We start from the raw sequence: 24782 nt of genomic DNA, 5'->3' as shown, positions 1-24782 counted from the left end.
GGGAAGGGCCAGAGGGGGCCAGGATGTTAACCATAGGGTCTGTGTCATCTACCATTAAGGCTGGGTCACCTTAATGCCCAGACCCTAGGCCACCCAGTACAGCAATTGCTGCAAACCCTAGAGTCTTCCAGAGCTAAGGCTATGGAAGTGCCCACTAACACCTCATCTGGTGAAGAGGTGGAGGCCACCAGAGGAGGTGGTTTATCTCTACCATCCCCACCCGAAGGATCTTGTGACCCCAGGAGGCTGTGGTTGGTTGGCCTGGTCCCAGTGCCGTGAAGGATGCGGGTATTGGTGCCAATGTTGGGTCCCACACCGGTGCCAGTCTAGACACCTGGTGTAGCATCTGCACCAGGGTCTTCATCAATGCCATCGCAGCCAGCATCGATGACAATGTCGGTGCTGGTGCTGGTGCCGTCATTGGTGCCGAAGGTACAGCTAGCACCAGTCTGAGCCACTGACGCCTCCAGTGCCGAAGATGTTGTCGAGGGCAGCGGCAGCACTGGAGGTAATGGCTCAGTCGCTGGTTGTGGTGAAACAAATGTTGCAGACGTCACTAATGCAGCTCCCGAGCGGGATCCTTGGCTCTGACCCTGGCCTTGATGGAAAGCCCACAGAGTCCAAAAGGGCCACTGAGCCGGGTTCTGCCATTGTGAGGGCCACTGCATCGGGTAGGACCCCCTATGGTACCTAGAGCTGGACCTTCTGCTTCTGCTATAGTCAGAGCGGTACGAGTCTGACTCCAACTCTGATGTTTCAGAATAGGAGGATCAGGGCAGCACTGCACCTCTCGACGTAGAGTGTCAAGAGCCTGGGAACCGACTGCGCTTCCTGAATGGAGGTGCTGGCATCAAGGGGTGCTGAGGTGATGGGGATTGGCATGACATCATCGCCAGCTTTCCCTTTGACTGAATGGGGTGCCGGGATGGAGCCTGCAGTGCCAGCACATCCTCCTGCCTCGAGGGTGAGACTGGCACCGTGATTCTCAGCAGGTCCTGTGCCACCTCAAAAGTCTCCTGGGTGGATGAGAGCAGCAGGTGCTCTGAGGGGTTCAGCGAGTGCGATGGGCCCAGACTCAACTGCCTCACTTGGGCAGGAGTTGACGTAGCCCCACTCTGAGCCTCGGAATTGTGATCCGACTGAGATGCCACTGATGGCTGGTCCCTGGATCTTGTTAAGGGGAATCAGCCTCTTTCCATCCTCTTCTTCTGTGCCAGTGATTGGGACCGGTGCCAAAGGCTGGAGTGCCCCCGAGAGGCTCCATGCCAGTGCCAAGCCTCCTTGGCAGTGTCTTTCTTCGACGCCGGATCTCTCGAAGACGGCGCTGGAGCGCTCCACGCTGAAGAAGACATACTGGGAGCAGGATCCCTGGCACCTGGGTCCAACCGAGGTCGGAGAGCTGCCTCCATGAGGAGGATTTTAAGCTGCTGCTACCTCTTTTAGAGTTCTCGGTCGGAATTCCCAACAGATCTTGCAGTAATCTTTTTCCCTCGCACAGACACCGTAAACAGGAGGTGTGGGGGTCACTTTTAGGCATGTGCTTCACGCAGTCCTAGCAAGTCTTGAAATCCAGGGATCGCGGAGTGCCCCGGTGACAGATAACAGGGGTGGGGGGGAAGGAAGGAGGTGAAAGACAAGGGGGAGGAACCCCATGTAACTTATAAGTGAGCTTATGCTATACTAACCAACTAGAACCAACTAGAACTAACTATCTACAGCGAAAACCGAAAGTACTGCTAAGCTGCTTGCCGAAGCAAGAGTAAGGGGAAGTTCCAGCTACCGTCATTGGTAGTAAGAAGGAACTGAGGAGGTGGTGGGTCAGCAGGACCCTTTACTGGGCGCCATGAAGGTGCAACTCATGGGGGGGCCCAGGCTGACCCCACAGATGCTGGTAGAGGAAAAATCTTCCTGCTACTGTGCACGTGCACGCGCACACACCTGATTGGAATTGACATGAACAAGCACTCGAAGAAGAACTGGCCCTAGCAATGTTCCATAGGTAGGCACATTCGAGTCTCCATTTGAGTATCAGGTGCCAAGATTAATCAGAATAACAAGATTACACAAGCTTGTATCTGGCCTTTCTAGTTGCCATTACCTCTGAAATGCAACTTTTGGAATTAGCTCCCCTATCTCTACAAGAACTACACTGTTGTTGTCATGAGGAAAAGGTTACTCTTATAGCTCCAGAAATCTTTCTGATCAAGATAAGTTCCTCTCTCCACAATTGCTGGGAAACAGGTCTCCGGTTGTTTTGTTCTAAACCTTGGAAAGTTGTGTCATAAATAGGTATTCCTAGTGCTTTAAAATATATTTGAAGCACATGGAGTACATGTACCAGTTGTGTCCTGTTCATCTAATGCTATCCAAAATGTCAAGGTAATATAAGGCATCAAAGTTGCTCCAGGCAAAACACAAAAGTGGCATGCTAGGCATCCCAGAAGTCTTTAGAGGCACTGGAGGGAAAGTGTATGAGCCTCATCTGAGGAAGATTTGCAAAGCGAGTTTCCATTTCTCCACAGGAAGCTGCTACTGGGTTGGTTCCCACATAATTCCTTAGATTACAGAGCTCTGGCTCTTTATGGAGGGAAACTTCCATTCTTGCCTATTATTCAACTATAATAATAATTAAAGCATCCTTTCCCCCTCCCCCACTTTTTGGATTCACTGCTTGCTGCTTCCCATTAGTGATGAATGAGGAGAGATGCTGTGCAAGAGAATGCCAAATTTCTTACCTGATCATTTTCTTTCCATTAGCAGCTTCTCTCCTCATTCAGCCCACCCTGGTAGTCTGGTAAATGACTAGAGGGAAAGTTAGATATTTATAATTGTTTTAAGGTTAATTTAACACCTTGTATCAGGTTGTCTTAATGCTAATAATTGGTTGCTGTAGTATTTCTACAGCTGTAGAAGTACTCCTCCAGTGGCCTGTATGGAAGGGTGGGGCTTAGTCCTGGAGCCTACAGAAACAATACTGGACTGCCTCTGAATTCTGGAGGGGTGGAGGGTTTAACCCATTAGAAATGAACAAGAAGAGAAACTGCTAAAAGAAAATTATCAGGTAAGAAATTTCTCATTCTTTGCCTAGCCTTCCCTTTTGAAATCCAGGCACACATATGGATGGTATCCATGTATCCATGCGTACCACACAGTTCCAGCCTCCCCCAGGAGGCCTTTCCCGGGGCCTAGCATCAGCCCTCAGGAAGACTTGGAGAGTGAATGGGCAGGGGAGAGGTGTGATGAGGGGCATGTACCTTATGCCTCCTTTGGCCCTGCAGAGATTTCCCCAGAGAAAATAATTCAGGTTATGGAACCTCCCACTCAGCGATCTGGGGACAACCTCAGGCAGCAGGGATCCCTGGTAATGGAACCCTAACAGCAGGTGTGGTGTCAGGTGGCAGGGGCCAGAGCTGTTGTAGAAGTACAAAGCTTCTCCACAGATGGCCTCCAATAGAACCTTGGGTACTCTAAGGTTTGAGCCAGGTCCCATGGCCTATTCTGGTAGGGAGGCAACCCCACCTCCCTCATGGGATCTCTGTAAATGGCTGCTCACAGAGATTTCATCCTAATAAGCCATCTCCTTCTGGTTTTACCATATGAGAGGATGGTGTGGGCCCATATACTTCTCTGCCACTTTGTAACCTTTCTTCTGATGTTAGGTAATTATATATGCAGAGGCTAATTAGCTCTTAAGTATTTTGTGATTCTTTTATTTGAAACACATCATTGTTTTGTGAAAGTCCCTTGTGTGACTTGGCATAGAAGCTGTTGGGATTTTGTGCTAGTGAGTTGTATAAATTTTTGCTGATTTATCGCTACACTGGCTGTTATATAGTTAGTGTCAGAAACACCTCTTAATTTCCTTGCTAAGATGTGTCACAAAGGAAGCTTGCTAAGGATTCTTTTAGGATCAACTTCTAGATTTTTAAACTGCATCATGGCAAATATATATATAATATATATATATATAATGCGTGTGTGTGTGTATATATAACTTTTTACAACAGGCAATTTATTTATTTATATATATAAATTGCCTGTTGTAAAAAGTTATATTTGCTTAAAAACACAATGCCATTGCTTTTTTATTACCTGTTGGCAGAAGGAGCTGAAGTTTCCAGACACTGGCTGCTGGAGCAGAGGTTTTGAGAGTCAGCATGAGCACCAGCCATAGCATTAGGGACTGCTGTTTACTGCTGCCATAGGGATAACAAAAACTATTCAATCCATTGACTCCAGAAGTTCATCTTTTTCCGGTGCACAAGTGAAAAATCAAGGGTGGATGCTTTGGGATCACTGCCTTTAAGAAGTAGCATTCTATAGCCCCAGATGCACTAAAAAAAATTGTTCAACTCCAAGGTTAAGCAACACAACAAAGTGTGTCTATTACTGCTAAAAGAAAAGGAGTACTTGTGGTACCTTAGAGATTAACAGATGTATTTGAGCATAAGCTTTCGTGAGCTACAGCTCACTTCATTGGATTCAGTGGAAAATACAGTGGGGAAATTTATATACACAGAGAACATGAAGCAATGGGTGTTATCATACACACTGTAAGGAGAGTGATCACTTAAGATGAGCTATTACCAGCGGGGGGGAGAGAAAACCTTTTGTAGTGATAATCAAGGTTGGCCATTTCGAGCAGTTGACAAGAACACCTGAGGAACGGGGGGGGGGGGAGAAATACCATGGGGAAATAGTTTTACTTTGTGTAATGACCCACTCCCAGTCTCTATTCAAGCCTAAATTAATTGTATCCAGTTTGCAAATTAATTCCAATTCAGCAGTCTCTCGTTGGAGTCTGTTTTTGAAGTTTTTTTGTTGAAGAATAGCCACTCTTAGGTCTGTAATCGAGTGACCAGAGAGACTGAAGTGTTCTCCGACTGGTTTTTGAATGTTATAATTCTTAACGTCTGATTTGTGTCCATTTATTCTTTTACATAGAGACTGTCCAGTTTGACGAATGTATCCTGCTCAGTCTCAGCACCTTTCTCTTAAAAGAGTGTTAGACACTATGAAAACAAAGGTTAGAGCATGAGGAAATGCAGAGTTAAGGGAATATTTCTCACACAAGACAACCACAACTCTGCCCTTGTATGGCTACCAGGATGACCTTATAACATCACAGTACTTTTCTTTACCTAACATAAGTTATAATTTCCCCTACGCCCAGCACAACTTCAAATACAGAGAAGGGAACCCAGGCATTCCTAAACTTTAGGTCTGATGGAGAACCAAGATCAGAGGAAAGCTTAGCACTGACACGAATGCATTTAACTGGAAACTTCCAGAGCAATGGAACAGACTCGGCACTGAAGAACCTGCACTGATAGCACCAGCCAGTTTTTGGCCAGAAAAGGCACTGAATTCCCCAGTACCTCACACACCCCGAGATAAAGGTTCAAATGACAAAACCAGCCTCTTTGGCACTGGAGATCTGGAAGTGAAACTAGACTTAGTGTTCTGACTCAAAACCCGATAATAGTGCTGGGCACATTAGGGACTTCTAAAGTTTCTTTTGCCTGAGAATTGGGGCCTGACTAGTGGATGGATCCGAAGAGCTGGCTTGTATGCCTTCTGTCATGAGGAAGGCCAGGAGCTAAATGTGCCTATCCTTTCAAGTCCAAGGCATGAAGACACAGCAAGCCAAACAATCTGAGGGATGGCCTTCCCCAATGCACAGGAGACAAGGAGTACCAATAATACCACATGGACTTTTTTCAGGTCTTTGGATGGAGCTCAGATTGTGAAGGATGGGAAGATGCCTGTAATATTTTATGAATATTTCCATCTATTTGTGATTGTGTTGTTTGCTCTATGATTGTCAAATTCAAGGATTAATTCATGCAGGACTTACTTACATTTTCACAGGAAAGGACAATAGCTTCAGATTGCCCCATTTAAAAACACTTAAAAGGACAATGCAGGTGTCATCCCCCTTGAAATTTCTCTCTGACCATGCTGAGATCAATTGTATGGCTGGGGACCTGGGGCGGGGGAAGGGTTTCAGCTTGTACCAAAGAGAGGTGATGCCTTCAGGCAAGAAACTGGAACAAACAACTTTGGGACTGAGAAACTGAGAGCTCTTAAAGCACAGAGGAGAGAGAGGGTCAGTGAGGAAGCAAACTAAACCCCAGTCCCCAGAGGTGGGGGTACTCAAGTAAAGGTAGGCCAACCTAAGCTTTGGGTAAGACCGATATACGCTTAGATATTATGTTACATTAAAACTTTTTATCTTGCTATGCTCTGGTCCTATTATTATGATTAAACAATACTTTGCAGAAAAGGAAGATGTGTTCAATAAATATTTCTGTTCTATATTTGGGGAAAAAACAGATTATGTCTCACCATATGGGGATAACACTCTTTCCAGTCCACTAGTATATCTGGAGAATGTTAAACAGAAGCTTCTAAAATCAGACATTTTAAAATCAGCAGGTCCAGACATCTTGCTTCCCAGAGTTTTAAAGGAGCTGGCTGAGGAGCTCTCTGAACTTTTACTGTTGATTTTCAATAATCTTGGCACACTGGGGAAGTTCTAGAAAATTGGCAGAAAACTAATGTTGGGCCAGTTTTTAAAAAGGGTTAACAGGATGACTAGGGTAATTATAGGCCTGTCAGCCTGACTTTGATCCCAGGAAAGATAAGAGCTGCTGCTATGAGACTCAATTAATAATGAACTAAAGGAGGGTAATGTAACTAATGTAAATCAACACAGGTTTATGGAAAATGGATCCTGGCAAACTACCTTGATATCTTTTTGATGAGATTACAAGTTTGGTTGCTACATGTAATAGGGTTGATGTACTATACTTAGGCTTTGGTAAGGTGTCTGATTTGGTGCCATATGACATTTTGATTAAAAACTAGAACACTATAAAATTAACATGGCACACATTACATGGATTAAAAATTAGCTAAATAAAAGGTCTCACAATGTAACTAAGAGGGGAATCATCAAGAGGGTCTGTTTCCAGTAGGGTCCTGCAGGGATTAGGTCTTGACCCCCACCCTATTTAATATCTTTATCAATGACTTAGAAGAAAAAGTAAAATCACTAATAAAGTTTGCAGATGACGCAAAAAAATTTAGGGGTGGTAAATAATGAAGAGGACAGGCCCTGGATTCAGAGCAATCTGGATCACTTGAAAAACTAGGTACAAGCAAACAATGTGTTTTAATACAGCTAGACATAAATGTATGCATCTAGGAACAAAGAATGTAGGCTACACTTGCAAGGTAGGAAACTCTAACCTGGGAAGCAGCGCTTCTGAAAAAATTTGGGGGTTGTAGTGGATAATCAGCTGAACATGAGCTTCCAGTGTGATGCTGTGACCAAAGAAGCGAATATGATCCTGGGATGCACAAACAGCTAAGTAGATGGATAACTCTTCAGATTGAGAAAATTTTAATACAGCTCTGGCGAGTCAGTTTTACCTGGCTGATGTATGTAGCTATGTCGTCTGTTTTCTGTGTATTGCACATTTAAATGTGTAAGGACTCTGCCTTTGTGCAGTAATTACTGCTACTGCAGCCTTTTCCAGCACAGGCACTTGAGCCTCCCCCGGTTTAGTGCAGTTACATCTGCACAATTTACAATATTTAGCTCCTATTTAGTGCTTTTGAACCATAATCTTAAAGAACTTTACAAAGATAAGTACATTCATTTAGTAATTGTACATACAAATACACATGAAAAATGAATTTGTTCTACTCTCAACATTAACCTGAGCCAACAATATATAAAAAAAAACCTAATGCTTAACAAAAATAAGTTACACATTAGCAAACAAACATTCATTCTCTTTATTCAGCTCTTCCCCAAAGTTTAAGATGCAAGAGGGATTGTTTAGAGAACAGGACAAGAATCACTTTTGTTCTGGAACTTAACAGTCTTCCTTCCATCAGACTACTCTGTTTAAGTCCCCTGTTCACAATGAATAGATCTCACTGTTATAGTAGCCTAATGTATGTTAGTGCAAGTGCCAGAAAATTATGTTTATTTTGCAAACTGATATTCACAAACACCACAGAGGTGCACTGAAGTTATGAATGCTCTGGCATTTGTGAATTGGTGCAATGGCTGGAATGGTTTAACAAACAAAATACATTCAGATGTTTTGTGATTACCAGAAGAGTGTAACAGTCCCATTATCTTGATAAAAGCAAATTTGCAATACTTTGGAAACATGCATCATGAAATTTCCACATATAGGTTAGTAAACAAGGATCCTAGTATTAGACTTTCACTCCTGCTCTCAACTCAGAACTGTATTTGTCCAAAACGTGTCACTATTTGTAATACTGAAATATTACACATTAAAAAAGCTACTTGTTGGCAGAAGTTAAATTGACTTGTGTTTATGCAGTGTAATTTAGAAATCAACACAGTAAAGCACACTTCACCTTTAAGAGTAGTGATTTATGTTTCTACTTCACAAGTGGCATTCACGAGTCATTTATGTATGAAGTGTCAAGTCTGCCATTGAAATTAAATGCTAATGTTAGATGTATGTTTACTTTGCAGTGAAATTATACGAGAGACTTCAATAAAATGTAGGTACTTTAATTTACATATCAAACTACAACACATTCACAAAATAAAGCGTGGGCCAACCAAGTTATAACAATTTGTAAAAATTCTTCATGCTGTTTTTTAAATAGTTCTATACAGCCAAAGTTTACAAAGTCCTTGTGCATCCTTGTGTTTCTCCTGTTCAGTGTGCTACTGAGTTCAAAGGTTCTGCTCGAATATTCCCCAAGTCAAGTGCTGAATCTGTCTCTTCATCAATTTCACCAATGACAGCACTATAAGTAACAAAATAGATTAAATATCACTAGTATAAATTGTCCCATTTTGAAACAAGATGGAAACCACAAATATGGTGACTTGCTATTCCAGAATGAGGTCTGATTACAGAATTGCAAATCTTCAGTTAATTTTTCCCCATAGATTTTATTTGGAGCAAAAAAATAAAATAAAATTGAACAATAAGTACATTCTGCAAACATTTGGCAATCTAGAAGCCTGAAAAGATATACATTTTGATGCTTCAACAACTTTGGATGAAATCTGTCTATTCCTAGGTTTCAGAGTAGCAGCCGTGTTAGTCTGTATTCGCAAAAAGAAAAGGAGTACTTGTGGCACCTTAGAGACTAACAAATTTATTTGAGCATAAGCTTTCGTGAGCTACAGCTCACTTCATCGGATGCATTCTCCTAGTCACTAGAGCAGGGATTTGAATTTGGGTCTCTCACATTTTAGGCAAGTGTCCTAACTGCAAGGCGGTACAGTTATTCTCGTTTGCTTTCCCTGGGGCAATGACTTCATTATCACCATGATTGTGTGTGAATAACCATGTATAGTCATTGGGCCAGGGAAAGAGTGAGAGTGACTCTACAGCCTGGTAGTTGGGGCACTCACCTGGGATGTGACCGACAATTTCAAGTCTCTGCTTCAATGACTAATTATTTACAAAAAGTGGAACAGTTTCAAGAGAGATTAAAGTATCCGATGAAGTGAGCTGTAGCTCACGAAAGCTTATGCTCTAATAAATTTGTTAGTCTCTAAGGTGCCACAAGTACTCCTGTTCTTTTTGTGAATACAGACTAACACGGCTGCTACTCTGAAAAGAGAGATTAAGAAAGCCCTATATCAGAATACTCCACTGCCCAGTGGCTAGGGCACTCTCCTGCAATGGGAGCGGTGATTTGAACCTGGGTCTGTCACATCCTAGGTGAGTAGCCTAACGGTTATGAGGAAGGCATCACCACCACTTACTCCAGCTATTTTGTGAATTATTTTCTTTGGTAAAAAGGCCAGAAAAATAAAAATGTTTCAATAGAAATCAAACTTTTTGTTCGACATTACGAAAAATGTTTCAAATTTTTCAGTTTGGTTGAAACTATTTGTCAAACTCGACACAAATAGTTTTGGTAACCTCAAAACTGCATTTTTCGACAAATCTGAAAAACTTCATCCAGCTCTACTTAATTCTTCTTTTCCCTGATATTTACAGAATATTAAACAACGCTTAAGCTGCTCCTATCATGTTGACCAATATTATTTCCTTGTACTCCAGGATCTGTTGTTTCATCTTATATTTAGATTGGAAGCTCTTTGGGGCTGGATGGCCTTTTTTGTTGTGTGTGGATACAGTATCTAGCATTATGGGGAGCTGGGCACTATGGTAATACAAATAAATAGTAAGTCCTAAATCCACAAGTGAGAACTTATGTTACAATTTTTATTACAGGTTGTCAGGTCTGAAGCATACAACTCCCTTTCACTTCTAGGTCAGGGGTTCTCACAACAAATTATCTCACTGTTGTCCCACAACAGTCTCAGACTGTGGCCAACAACTCCTTCTGGTGGCTGCTCAGATACAGTTACCTAAAATACTTAATTAACTTTAAGAAAACCATATGAATATGCACATATACATGTCCAAATCATTGCAATTCTTTCATGTAGGGGTGTTTTGTTTTGTTTTTTGGCAGACTCAATAATAAATATAACGTATAGTTGTATTTTGGTGCCCCCGGCCTCTGCTGCCTCCCCAGGACTCTCTAGCACCCCCCGGGACACCACTGCTCTCCCCCACCCCCGCATTGCCCCAAGCTCCCTTCCAGGGCCTTGCAACCCAGGCTCACTCTGCTCCTTGCCTCTTGACCATGGCGTGAAGCCCCACCGCCCTGGGCTGAAGTTCAGAGCCAGAGCCCCACATCTGGACCTGGCACAGAGGTGGGCTAAAGCACAGAGCACCACAACCCTGGGGGGGTTGAAGCCCAGAGCCCACCACCAGAGGCCCACGGCTGAAGGGGACGGGGTGGGGGCTGAAGCCCTCCCAAAGAGTCCCATGGCTGAAGCCAAGCAGGGTGGGCTGAAGCTTGCCACCGGAGCCTTGGGCTGAAGCCAGGCAGGGGTTGGGGTGTGAAGCTGCCCCCATAGTCCCACAATTGAAAACGGGGGGGGGAGGGGAAGAAGGGGGCAGAAGCCTGCTCCTAGGTGCTGCAGGGAGGGGCCGCTGCTTTGCCCCCTCCCCATCTCTGCCCAGAAGGCTGTCATGGTTGCATTTGAGAAACAATGCTCTAGGTTACCAGTTTCAATATGACTAAACCTGTTACTGACCAAAAACAACGCTCTGATGGCTATTCAGGGCCTTTGTAAAAGTGATAAGCGTGCACATCTTCATCCAAGCTAGTACTAACTGGAACACTTTTTGGCTGTTTCAGTAAGGGGGTGCCAAAACTGGAGCCTGAACTATTTTAGCCAATCTACAGATGTTTGCCTACTGTGTCAAGGTTGAGGCACGTTTGCTGTTACTGTCTGTTCTGAACCTGTGGATAAAGAGAATTTAGGGTTTCTAGGTTTATCAATCTGACATCTTGCATCATTACAGCTTTAAACAGTTTTAACTAATTCTGATTTAAATTGTTTTAGAAAAGAATAAGCTATACTTACACATTATCTCCTCTAACAATGTACAATCCCAATACTACTTGTTCAACTCCTTGTGAAGAACTGAACACTCGTTCATGGCTTTCATCCAAAATCAAGTTGATGGTCTGATCAAAACCTTTGAGGGTTCCCTGAAAAGTGCACAAAAAATTTAAGTGTTCCAATTATCTTTAAGTTTTTCATTTTAGCTCACAAGAATAACCCAGGCAGCAATATACCGTAGAAGAGATGATCAATCTAGATTTTACTCTGAGCTTTAAAGCTGAATAAACATGTACAGTTAGAGATTGGAACTTGATAGCAGAGAGTCAGGTACATGACAATCACCTTAACTATCACGTGTTATAAGTAACAGTTAAGATTACTGTAACTTAATATTAGAGCAGTGGTTTTCAAACTGTTTTTCTGGCAACCCAGTTGAAAAAAATTGTTGATGCCCATGACCCAACGGAGCTGGGGATGAGGGGTTTGGGAGGAGCTCAGAGTTTGGGCAGAGGGTTGGGGTGCAGGGGTGAGGGCTGCGGGATGGGGCCAGGGATGAGGGGTTCAGGGTGCAGGATGGAGCTCTGGGTTTGGGGGAGCCTCAGGGCTGAAGCGGGGGTTGGGGTTCAGGAGGGGGTCAGGGCTCTGGGCTGCAGCTCTGGGGTGGGGCCAGAGATGAGGGGTTTGGATGCAGGAAGGGGCTCCGGGGGGGGGCCCTCAGGACTGGAGCAGAGGATTAGGGTGTGGGGTTAGGGCAGAAGCTTACTTTGGGTGGCCCCTGGTCAGTGGCACAGCAGGGGTGGTAAGGCAGGCTTCCTGCCTGTCCTGGCACCACAGACCACGCTGCACCCCAGAAGCAGCCAGCAGCAGCTCCAGCTCCTAGGCGGAGGTGTGCAAGCAGCTCCGCACAGCTCTCGCCCACCGGCACTGCCCCACCCCCAGCTCCTGGCCAATGGGAGTGTGGAGTTGGTGCTCGGCGCAGGGGCAGCGCGTAGAGCCCCGTGGCCCGCCCCCACCTAGGAGCCGGACCTGCTGCTGGCTATTTCGAGGGCACAGCGCAGCGTCAGAACAGGTAGGGACTAGTCTGCCTTAGCTGGGCAGCACTGCCAATGGCACTTTTAACAGCCCGGTTTGCGGGGCTGACCAGAACTGCTGCAACCCAGTGCCTTACATTCCGCGACAGAGTACTGGGTCATGACCCACAGTTTGAAAACCACTCTATTAAAGAAAGTTACTTTTTTCAAGTGTACTTTGTGCAGTTGATGGCCAATTAAAAATAGCCAGTTTCACCATTTCTGCTGTAGAGTTAGTTTTCCCTGTTTGTGTGGGTCTTTCATACCCCAACAATATTTGAAACTTGTTTTTTAAATTGACAGGATTTTAAAAGTGATGTCTCTTTAAAAAAAGGCTATTTAGGCTCTGTAAGAAAGATGAATGTTCAAGATGAGCAGTTTCCATGCTTTGTCATTTGTGTGTGGCATCTGCCATTAGAAGTTGAATGCTCTAGTTATTTTTTAAAAACCCACATAATCCAAACAACACTATTTACATAGTACTAATTTTATATTCACCACAATCATTCTTCCATCAGAAGTAATTACTGCAACAGTGCCTAACAGTACAGTCAAGGAAATGTTTAAAGAAAACATATTCACAGCTTGAAACAAGATGAAGGTGTTGTGTTCAACACAAATCTGTAATATTAATTATGATTCAAGAGATTAACTTTGTGCCTTAAAAATTTCTTACTCAAAAAATTGTTAAAGAAATGTGTTACCTGACTGATGAAATCAACCTCCGAAATTAGCAGTGGTCTGGGGTAATTTTTTTTGGTTCTGTCAAACCAGCATCACTGTGCTTTCCTTTGCAGGAGAGCCAGAAAATCAAAGTAGCAGACCCCCAAATATATAGAGGCAAATATTTTCCTTTATCATCAGGACAGCCTGTGCTGGCTCCCTAAAGCATTTTAGATATGCCATCCTGTTACAGTTTCTGACTCTGGGCTATTTAGTTTGTTCACAGTCACTGAATTTAAGACCAGAATTGGATCATTAGATCATCTAGTCTAACCTACATATCACATTTCACCCACTTACCCCCATAACTTGGGTTGGGCTAAAACATACCCCAAAAAACCAACTAGCGTTGTGCCGAAGACATCAAGAGACCTGAACTCCACCACATCCCTGGCTAGTTTGTTCCAATGGTAAATCACCCTCACTGCTAAAAACGTACACCTTATTTTCAATTTGAACGTGCCTCGCTTCAGAGTCGTGCCCTGATCTGTTCAGACCTGGCGTTTTCATCCATAGAGCTCAGAGGGGGGCGCTATCATTAGCCCCAGTTTGCAGACAGGGAGACTGAGGCACACGCAGTGAGGGAAGTGACCTGCCCAAAGTCAACCAGCCGGGCAGTGGCAGATCCCAGAACCCAACCAGGTCTCCTGGGTCCCAGGTCAGTGCTCTGCCCCCCGAGGCCGCGTTGCCCCACGCCAGAGAGCACCGCAGGTAGCACCGGCCCAGCCCCCTCCCCGCAGAGCCCCACGGACCGGGAAGACCGTGGCCTCCATCCCCGCCCGGGCTGAGCCAGGGTGGGGGGGGGAGGGGGTCCCACAAGGGTCGAGGAGGAGCCGGAGCCGCCGCCGCCGCCGCCGCCTTGAGCGGGGGGAGAGAGGCCACCGTAGAGCCCACCCCGCCTCGCTGCTGCCCCCCACCCTCCCTCCGCGGCTCGCGGCTCTCCGCGGCGTACAAGCCCTTCCCGGCGGAAGGATACGGTTGATGTAGTTCTCCAGCGCGGAAGTCATGGCGACGACGGCTCCGTTCCGCGCGCTACTTACTAGCACCACCGGGGCCGGCAAGCGGGTCTCGCGAGATTTCAGTGACGCAGCTGGCTTGACTCACTGCGCACGCGCAGGCTTGGGAGGGGCGGGGCGTGGAGGAGGTCGTGTTTCGCGAAGGAGGGCGGCAGGGTTGTCCCGCGGCTATGACAACCCCCCCCCCGCGGGGCGGGGCGGGGCGGACGGGGGTCAAGCATTGGCCCCTCCCTCAGACGGGGGAGGGGGGACAGGAGGCTGAAGAAGGAGCAAGGTGAGTTCTCGCGGGGGGGGGGAGATAGTGGCAGTGATAAGCTCCCAAAACCTTAGCAGCCGGTTCCCTATGAAAAGTTCTGGTTTAAGGGGTGTGCCCCAGGATGTGTTCTGTGTACCGACGGGGTTGCCATACCTCCGTGTTTTCCCGGGAGGAATTTTTAAAATTTAAAAATCCCTCCTGGACGGTGATTTAAGAACCAAAAAGCCTCCCCTGTCCGGAGGTAGGTTAACCCTGCCTGAAGTTCTTTTTTAAAAAGATGGGCCTGAACTAGAGATGAGCGCCCTTCCACGTGTGTGGGTCCCCGCCCCTCCCCGGGGGTGTGCTAGGGTGACCAGATGTCCTGATTTTATAGGGACAGTCCCAATTTTGGGGTCTTTTTCTTATATAGGCTCCTATTACCCCCCACCCCCTGTCCTGATTTTTCACACTTGCTTTCTGGTCTCCCATGTGTGGGTCCCAGCTGCTCCCTGCCCCCCTCATTGAAGCAGGTGTGCAGGGTTACTGCCCTGGGAACTGCAGGGCACCAGTGGACGTGGGGCCAGCTGCAGATAGGGACGTGGGGCAGGGCTAGCTGGAGGCAGGGGGTGTGGGGCTGGCTGCGGGCAGGGCAGGGGGGTTCAGGGCTGGCTGGAGATGGGGGCTGGCTGGAGGCAGGGCAGGGTGCGGGCAGGGGCTGGCTGCGGGCAGGGCAGGGGGTGGCTGGAGGCAGGACAGGGGCGGGGTGTAGCAGGGGCTGGCTGAAGGCAGGGGGTATGGGGGTGGCTGGAGGCAGGGGCTGGTGCGGACAGGGGTGGCTGGAAGCAGGGCGGGGGTGCGGCAGGGGCTTGCTGCAGGCAGGGGGTGGCTGGAGACGGGTTGGCTGCAGGCAGGGAGTGCAGGGGGCGGCTGGAGACAGGGGCTGGTGCGGGCAGTGGGTGCGGTGGTGGCTGGAGGCAGGGGCTGGTGGGTGCAGGGGGTGGTTGGAGGCAGGGCAGGGGGTGCAGCAGTGGCTGGCTGCGGGCAGGGGTGGCTGGAAACAGGGGTTGGCTGCGATCAGGGCGGTGAGTGCTCACGGGGAGAGCGGCTTGGAGCAGCCCGAGCAGCAGGCCCAGCAGAGCAGCCGGGGACCCACCAGGTAGCAGCGGGAGCCCCAGGGCCAGGGGTCGGGGGAGCAGCAGCAGCAGCAGCAACAGGGCTCGTGCGCAGGGCCAGGCGGCAGCCCACATGGCTCCCGCAGTGCAGCACAGCGCCCCCGGTGGCCGAAGGAGGAATTACATCACTTCCCAGCCAGAGCCCATCAAAGCCTCAGCACCCTCTGCAGGGAAGCGGGTTAACAACCAGTTCTAAAACTGCTTCAAAATTTAACAACCGGTTCGCGGGAACCGGTGCAAACCGGCTCCAGCTCATCACTGGATAGTGGGGCTTGGGCTTCAGCTCTGGGGTGGCCGGCGGCGTGACCCTGTGGCTGCGCGGACCAGGGCTGTGGCCATGGGGCTTCAGTTGCCAACTCCCAGCTCCAACCGCAGGATTTCGGGTGCTGACCCCCAGCGCTGGCCACGCAGCCCTGGCCTTCAGCCAGGGGGCGTCAGGCTCCGAGCCCTGGCCGCGCCTCAGCAGGCTCTCACCGCGGCTCCAGCCCCCAACTCCAGGTTCTGGCCAAGGGCACTGCCCCCCCTAGCCCCGGCTGTGCCACGCCTGCCTCGGCTCTGGTCTCTTGCCACCGCGGGCACTAATTCACAGCAGCGGGTGCCAACCCCAGGCTCCAGCTGAGCACTGGCAGCGCTCACCCCTCAACTCCCCTGGACCCCACTGCCTTCCTGGCCCATCCCTCCATTGCCCCCGTGCCTCCCTCTCTAATCCCCCCACCCAGGGCTTAATTTGTCGTGGGACTTGCTGACAAAAGTGATATTAAAAAACATGCGAAGTATCTCTTTTCACAGCAGACATACTAGATAGCTGGGAGGCTGTGAAAAGTGATACTTGTATATATGTATGATAATATTACTTACTACTTTTCACAGCTTTCCAGGTAGCTACTAAGTGTCCTGTGAAAAGTGATTCATATTTAACAAACATATAAATATCACTGTTCACAGTATTTTTAATGAGTCTGCAAAAAAACCCTACCCCACAAATAAATTACAGCGATCTGGATGTTTATATGTGCATATTCATTTTTTTTCCCTAAAATTCATTAAGTATTTTAGGAAAAAATGTCAGCGTGGTCACCAGCAAGAGTTGGTTGCTGCACGCTGAGGCAAATTTTGTTGTGGGAATCCCTGGGCTAGAGTATCTTTTAGAAAGACATTTTGCTCTGATGGAATTGTTAGAGACAATTGAATGTTATGTTTCTCACTGGAGGCAGAATATAATTCACCTCTTCAATACCAGGTGATCAGCGTTTGAACAAGGGCCAAACACAGCCTTGGAGCTCCATGTATTGGCCTTGTTTATTTCAGTATCAGCGTAGCACAGGCAGATAGCAGCTCCTGTCTGGCTATATGCTGTCTTGATCTCAGTGGCCTAACCATGCCACATTCGGGGATCAATCGTCTCTGCAGACAGCGTGTATAAAATACAGCTATCTGCTGGTCTGTAGCAAACAGCCACAGCAGAACTGGGCCATTCTGGGCAGCCTAGTCTCAAGCACTCCTGTTCCTGTGGCTCACTTGGCAGGTCACAGTCTGTGTCCAGAGCTGGGCAGAGGGACAGTTATTGGGGCCCTGGCCTTTGCCCCCACCATGACACCCTGATTTGAAAGCGTTAAAACTCAGACACTTCTCTCTCCTCCCTCCCCTCTTCCCCCCCCCCCCCCCCACTCAGGACAGCCCGGGGCAGGCTGCAGGCATGCTCCTCCCATCTGCCACCCTGCAGGGGCATGGAGCTAGCCTGGGAAGACCAGGAGCTGTAGGCTGCTGTTGCAGGCCTGTTACACTAGCCAGGGGTTCTCAAACTGGAGATCGGGACCCTCAGGGGGTCGTGAGGTTATTACATGGGGGGGTCACAAGCTGTCAGCCTCCACCCTAAATTCCTCTTTGCCTTCAGCATTTATAACATAAATATATAAAAACGTTAAATATATAAAAACGTGTTTTAACTTATAAGGGGTGGTGTCACACTCAGAGGCTTTCTATGTGAAAGGGGTCACCAGTACAAAAGTTTGAGAACCACTGCACTAGCCCCTGTGCAGCCATGGCAGTCGCTTGCCTGGGAGGGACACGCAGCTGCTGCCCAACACCTATTGCCTCAATCCTCTCTGCATCACCCCACCATAGCCACTCTGGCCCACACATGCACACTGAGCATATCCACAAGCATGCCTACCCCTACTCATCCTTATAGGCTTTTAAGCGCATGCGCACTGAGGTTTTCTGGCTCCGTCCAGCCACTGCAAATTCCCGCCCTAAAGCAGTGCGTGATAGGTGTCAGCCCTGCCCGAGATTTACGCAATTTAATCAGTGCGTGTGCAACAGGTTCAATCCCCTAGTCCAGTCAAAAGTCGTGGGCCTGATGCAGGAGTTAGTGGGTGAAATTCTACAGCCTTTGTTATGCAGGAGGTCAGACATGGTGATCATAATACTTCCTTTCAGCTTTAAAAATCTATGAATGACAGTATGTTTCATCTTCGAGGCACTCATCGCTTGGTTGCCATATAAGCCTCTGAACTTACCTCCTGCTCTGCCCTTGTTCTGCCTATGTGTCGCTTCTATGCATCCATTTATCTCCACAACTGGCTCCCTACTTGCTCCTATCTTCCTCACCTCCTGGTTAATCATAATTAACATAGACAATGTTTCCTCAACCTCTTAAAAAAAAAAAATCAGTAAAACTCACTTACTTTGCAATAAATTCTGAATAAAATGATCTTCTGCGACTTTGTTTCTGTACTGTATTGAACCAGTCTTAGAATATAATCCCTTCAGGGCAGGGATCTATTAAGTATTTGGCACACATTACCTGTTGTACAGCACTGTGTATATGTATTTATGGTTCTATATATGGTAAATACAAATAATACATGTACTTCTGCTAAGTACATACACACTATTCTGTTTAGGTTCTAATACCTCACTCTCTACCTTAGTATGAGGCTTCAAATTATTAATAATTATCTATTTGTTTAGTATAGTATTGTTGGGAATATGCTAGGTGCTTTTTACATATGTGTAAATTACACTGCCGTTGTAGAAAAAGGTGCTTGTGACCTTCATATGGTATGAGCCAACCCCCCTAAGCACTATGTCATTAAAAAAAGTGAGCAAAGTAAAGCTTCCAAAGGCAGGTTTAAATTGCATCTTTTCTTTTCAGCCCTGTGAGAAAGTAGTTGTTATTGATGTCACTGTGGGGGTTATTGCTCCTTGAGGGGGAATATCTATACTTACAGGATAGATAATTAACAAATTGAGTATATGGCATATTAGTGATACACTTATCAGGGTCTGTATGCACTGCAGCTTTTCACCTTTGGAAGATCAGCTTTCTGTTACTGAATGAGGGGACATTATGTCCATGATAGATTTGTATCTGAATGCATCAGATATCTGTGGATATAATTTCTGTTCTGATAGTTATGTTGTTAAAATTCTTTATTGCATATAACTAAACAGCAATTCAAACAACATAAATATCAAGGAGAACCTCATTCTAGATCTGACAGGAATGACTATTGCACAAGTCCTCACTTACAGACAGCCCCCCAACCTGAAGCAAATACTCACCAGAAACTACACAACAAACACACTAACCCAGGAACCTATCCTTGCAACAAAGCCCATTGCCAACTCTGTCCACATATCTATTCAAGGGACACCATCATAGGACCTAATCACATCAGCCACATCATAAGAGGCTCATTCACCTACACATCTACCAATGTGATATATGCCACCATGTGCCAACAATGTCCCTCTGCCATGTACATTGGCCAAACGGGACAATCTCTATGCAAAAGAATAAATGGACACAAATCAGACATCAAGAATTATAACATTCAAAAACCACTCTGAGAACACCTTAGCCTCCCTGGTCACTCAATTTCAGACCTAAAAGTCGCAATTGTCCAACAAAAAAAACTTCAAAAACAGACTCCAATGAGAAACTGCAGAATTGGAATTAATTTTCAAATTGAACACCATTAAATTAGGCTTGAATAAAGACTGGGAGTGGATGGGTCATTACACAAAGTAAAAACTATTTCCCAATGCTGCTATTTTCCCCTTACTGTTACTTACACCTTCTTGTTAACTATTTGAAATGGGCCATCCTGATTATCACTACAAAAGGTGGTTTTTTTTCCTCTGCTGATAATAGCCCACCTTAATCTATTAGTCTTGTTAGAGTTGGTATGGCAACATCCATTTTTTTCATGTTCTCTGTGTGTGTGTGTGTGTGTGTGTGTGTGTATATATCTTCCTACTATATTTTCCACTGCATGCATCCAATGAAGTGGGTTTTAGCCCACAAAGCTTATGCCCAAATAAATTTGTTAGTCTCTAAGGTGCCACAAGTACTTTTTTTTTTAAATGTAAAATACTGTTAGATCTGTTACACTTTTGCACAATTTTCTATGTATACATTTATATCAAAGTCAGATGCCTGCTTCTTATACCTTACTGAATGGAGTCTCATATGTTATTCCCACTACAGGAATTCAGGACCGAAAACCTATTACACACTCAGTCTATTTTTTGGCTGGTATTAGCTACTCTTGTGCTACCATTTGGCATTCCATGAAAAGGATCTCTTACATCTGAGCTGAATGCTGTAATTGTATGCTGAATGCTATAATTGTATGCAATAAATGTGTTGGGTCATCAGGAATCATAAACAAGAGAGCTTTTGTAAGTTTTGGGCAAAATTTGCTTTTTCAACATATGCAATATCCCCATTCATTGAACATAAGCTCATAGGTTGCTGGTCATTCTGAAAATTCATGCTGGGATGTTAAGTTGCTGTTTGCACATCCCTATTTTGAAGTAGCCTTTTCACCTGGTTTTTAATTCAGAAGAGATGTCTTGGCCCTTCCCATCAGTTTCTATTGTGAACTGGATTGATACATACAGTAGCTGATATCTATTGAATCTCTCTTTTTAATATTTTATCGTTATGTCAAGCAGTGAAGAAATAGTAAACCAGTTTGGCTTTATATAGTGCCTTTCATGGTAAGTAAAACTATTTCCCCATGTTTATTTTTCCCCCCCTACTGTTCCTCACATGTTCTTGTCAACTGCTGGAAATGGCCCACTTTGATTATCACTAGAAAAGGTTTTTTTTCTCTCCTGCTGGTAATAGCTCACCTCACCTTACCAGATCACTCTCCTTACAGTGTGTATGGTAACACCCCATTGTTTCATGTTCTCTGTGTGTATAAAATCTCCCCCCTGTATTTTCCACTGCCTGCATCCAATGAAGTGAGCTGTAGCTCATGAAAACTTATGCTCAAATCTGTTAGTCTCTAAGGTGCCACAAGTATTCCTTTTTGCAAATACAGACTAACACGGCTGCTACTCTGAAACCTTTCATGGTAAGGGTATCTCAGACACTTAACAGAAATCAGGCTAGATGCATGGAGACAAATTTTGTGGCCTACTCCGCTCCCTTTGTACTGTTCCAGCAGTGCAAAAGGAGCAGAAATTAGTTGGATCTCACTTGCTGGGAATTCCCCAATCTTGGTGAAGTCCTCAGTGTGTGCAGCGCTGACATGTCTGGGTCCCTTGCCACCCACCCACTGACATTGGGGGAGGAGTATAACTGATCAGCAGCACTCTGCTTCTCTCTGGCTAATAGATGGTCCCTGGGAGGGGGCCACAGTCAGCCAGCATAGCACTGGCCTCAGGAACACAGAGCTTCAAGTATCTCTCTTCCCCTGCTACTCCCCTTCATCTGTATCCAGCTGAGAATCTCTCTGATAGTGCAATGAATTACTAATGGCACTGGTGGTGTCTGCTATGAAAAGAGCCTGGATAAGAGCAGCCCTCCTCCCACTCCGAGCTCAGGAAAGTGTCAGAGCCAGTATATATAGACAGACGGACAAGGTAGATGACATCGTTTATTGCACTAATTTCTGTTGGTGAGAGACAAGCTTTTGAGCTTATCCAGAACTTGCAGAGATCTGTTTAAGCTTGAAAGTTTCTCTTTCACTGACAGAATAAAAGATCCAATAAAAGATGTTGCCTCACCCACTTGGTCCTAGGATATTAGAGATACAAACAAAGGTACAACACCACTGCGTATGTATAGATATAGCAGCCATCAAACCCTCAGATTTATTGAGCAAGTTGCATATCTTAATGAGAAATCTTTCCTTTGTGTTGTGTACTTTACTTAACATTCAAACTGAGATTACTGAAATACTATGTATATATTGATTATTAAATAACATGCATTAAAAACAAACATTCGATGATTCCATCTAGATTTTAAAAAAGATGTCACTTTCCAGAACATTCACCTGCTTCCTACTTGATTATCAGTGATCTGCCATGGAGTAGCTGCTGTGACTGATTGTATAACCTACTGAAGACAACCATCGTAGCAGTTGAATGTGCTCCTGTGGCTGTATCTGCACACGATCCTGGCTCCTCAGGGTTGCCTGGCCAGGATGAGAGCACTTTCAGAACTGCAGAAGGGGCTGCACTGCTCATCTGTAAGCAGATATCATCTTGTGTGTGAACCTTGTGGCTGGAGGGATGGGTGACTGATGCCCTTATTACTGTGTCTGTGTGTATTGTTTGTTTATTTTACAGCTTCCAAAGTGCACTGGCCTCTGCTCCAGTGGCAGCAGGGGTCAATGCCTTTATTAGGCTGTAGCTAGAGGAGAATGATATCTACCCCTAGGGTACTGCTAGAAGTCATCTCATTTGATAGGACCTGAAGCAATCCTTAGTTAAGGAGAGATGAAGTCCCCTAGAAATAATCCAGCTGACATGGGTAAACAGCTCTATAAAGGTCTAGTGCATGAGATGAAAGGCCTGGCCAACATCAGTCCCCCAGAGTCCGATGATTCCTATGTCAGCCCCAGAGACAGGCAGTGGAGGGAGCTTGGTGCCAACCCTGTCCCTTTTTCAGCCTTCACTCTTACCGTACGGTTGCTGAGCAGTCTTGCAGAAACTACCAAAGACTTGAGCTTTGCTCCTTGTGCTTCTGTAACTTCTTTGTAGGCCAGATCCCCAGCTGGTGTAAGTCAGTATACTTCCACTACATCAATTCCTCCAAAGAGATCAAAGCATACCAGACATAATCTGTTCTGCCATTTCTTGCCTCTTTGTCAGATTCAAATCAGTTCATTTTGCAGTGAAGGAAAGCATGGACTGCTGTTTGCATCAGCCTCAAGGCTGGGGCTGGTGATGCAAGAGAACACTTTTCCTATATCAGTTTTCATTTGCTGGAGTCACATTGGCTTAGTCAGCATTGCATCTGCACTGCCTCCGAAAGGAGAAAAACAATGAAAACATCATTGGTTTAAGATTAGAGTGCACACAGCAAAAGCCAGTGCTTCACCTTTTAACTTTACCGTTTACATACTTTTACTGACTCAACTCCACCAGCTGGTGTGTATACGCACTTGAGAAAAAGCAGTTAAATGACCCACCTCTGCCTTGCCCTTCCCTGCCTTCTTATGGGTTTCTAGTTCTACTGGTGGCAGTGGAATGTCAGCAGCAGCAGGACGGAGATTATGGCTGACACTTGCATAGGTACACAAGTGTGTGAGGGTGGAGGTTAAGGTCCTTGTGCACCTCCACAGTGCTGGCCACAATTGAGCCTGAAATCTTTTTAAAATAGTGTATTTAAATACCCTTAGATGGGCATTTGGCATAAATCAGATGAAAAATGTTTGAAAAGGTTAACAATCTAAAAGTTATAGCAGGCTTTGAATAGGAATTACAGCCCCCTAGAAACAAGCCTGCTTGGCAAGCGGTCCCACAGCACATTGTTTGTCCTTAGGATGGCACAGTTACCAAACACCGGACCTGAATTGGTTTCCTACAGTAGTAATTCCAGCTATCAGAAAAGCTCTGAGAAAGCTTGGTTTTCACTAAAGAGCTCTCATGATGAGAAAAATGTATATTTTCCCAATATTTTTGGCTAACATATGAGCAGCATATTTCCATTCTCATTGTGCTGCATCCTAACAATGTGTCAGCTTAAAAAAAAAAAATTACATCTTTCTATTCTCAGAAAAGTGAAGACATCAAAACTTTAAAAAAAAAAGAATAAACTGCAGACCGATAGCGTTATTTAAGAACATTATCCTTTTAAAGTATATTTTTAGGGGGCTTTATGAAAAAATGGCTGGAAAATGCCATTTGTTATGTGCCCACATACAGAGCAAATAGATGCTTATGTTCATTTGTTCTAAACAGAAAGTAAGATGTCTAAATGAATGCTAAAAGAACATGACTACATAAAAGGACAGTTTTAAGGAACTGACTTATTAACATGCAAACTTCATTTGTTGCAGCCATAGATAAATTTTCACTTGTTAAATTACTTACTACTTACGTAGTAGATATTTCTGTACTGGTAGATTTTCTACTTATCAGGGCACAGTTAATCATATCATAAATTCCAAATCTGTAGCTTCTGTGAGGATGACTAGATCTCACAGTTTTAAATATAAATGCTCTTTATCTTAATGCTTTGTGTAGCAATGCCTATTTGACCTCTTCCATTCCTTGTTTCATTTGCTGCATTCTAGAAGAACACAACATAAAAGGAATAGTATATGGTCAAAGAGCTCTGTCTGGAGGGGACTTGCATGCTGCCTGTTGCCAGTTTTAATGTAAATTGCACTGAAAAAAATAAACGTTTCTTCTGTATAACTTACATTAAATCATTTATCAAAATGGGTTTTCATTGTGCCCTGGGTCTTTCATTTTGAACGAGTAGCATTGTTGTAGCACTTGTAAGTGGATATAGTATACATCGTGGGCTTGATATTGCATGGAGCAGGTGCTGAGTGATTCATGCATAATCACGTGGTAAAAACAATTGATAAGCAATAGAGGGAACACAAGGAAACCTGATCCAGCATTACTGATATGCTGAAATGGACTTGTCTTGCCTAGTAGCAGGAGCAGTGCCAAAGAGCAGAGTGCATAGTTAAGTGCTTCATTAGAATGAAGTCAAACCTGTGTCTTCTCAGGTACAGCCCTTTGCCCACACCCTGACCCTTTTTTACCCTGTGCTTTTGGAGGGGTGGGGTGGAGTGTAGGGGCGCCTATGGCATTTGAGACTTACTTTGCAGGTAAGCATGGCAACTCTAAGGTGAT

The 24782-nt window shown here is 45.4% G+C and overlaps 1 protein-coding gene and 3 long non-coding RNA genes across 5 annotated transcripts; 3 read left to right on the top strand and 1 right to left on the bottom strand.

Annotated features, from left to right (window-relative positions):
* The first annotated feature begins 1716 nt into the window (after positions 1–1716).
* Positions 1717–6281, top strand: LOC119846301. The gene is made up of 2 exons (XR_005289828.2): positions 1717–3061; positions 4945–6281. It is a non-coding gene; the product is annotated as an uncharacterized LOC119846301 (long non-coding RNA).
* Positions 6282–8550: 2269 nt separating this feature from the next.
* Positions 8551–14364, bottom strand: LSM8 (LSM8 homolog, U6 small nuclear RNA associated). 2 transcript variants are annotated; one of them, XR_006275326.1, is made up of 5 exons: positions 14216–14362; positions 13015–13055; positions 11465–11592; positions 11132–11340; positions 8551–8808 (listed from the first exon to the last, which is right to left on the bottom strand). XR_006275326.1 is itself a non-coding variant. In XM_038378903.2 (4 exons), the coding sequence occupies exons 1-4, from the start codon at positions 14244–14246 to the stop codon at positions 8718–8720; spliced, it is 291 nt and encodes a 96-aa protein (XP_038234831.1). In that variant the 5' UTR covers positions 14247–14364; the 3' UTR covers positions 8551–8717. The 2 variants fall into 2 exon arrangements, 1 of the variants encoding a protein (XP_038234831.1); XM_038378903.2 differs by lacking the exon at positions 11132–11340 and having other exon boundaries at positions 14216–14364.
* On the top strand, positions 8808–11549 carry LOC122456409. The gene is made up of 2 exons (XR_006275327.1): positions 8808–9087; positions 9224–11549. It is a non-coding gene; the product is annotated as an uncharacterized LOC122456409 (long non-coding RNA).
* A 42-nt stretch (positions 14365–14406) lies between the features above and the next one.
* Positions 14407–23063, top strand: LOC122456383. Its single transcript, XR_006275302.1, has 3 exons — positions 14407–14529; positions 20158–20351; positions 21927–23063. It is a non-coding gene; the product is annotated as an uncharacterized LOC122456383 (long non-coding RNA).
* Positions 23064–24782: the final 1719 nt, after the last annotated feature.

The sequence above is a fragment of the Dermochelys coriacea genome, chromosome 1 (assembly GCF_009764565.3).
Source record: "Dermochelys coriacea isolate rDerCor1 chromosome 1, rDerCor1.pri.v4, whole genome shotgun sequence".
Taxonomy (NCBI): Eukaryota; Metazoa; Chordata; order Testudines; family Dermochelyidae; genus Dermochelys; species Dermochelys coriacea.
This window is presented reverse-complemented; position numbering and strand designations above follow the sequence as displayed.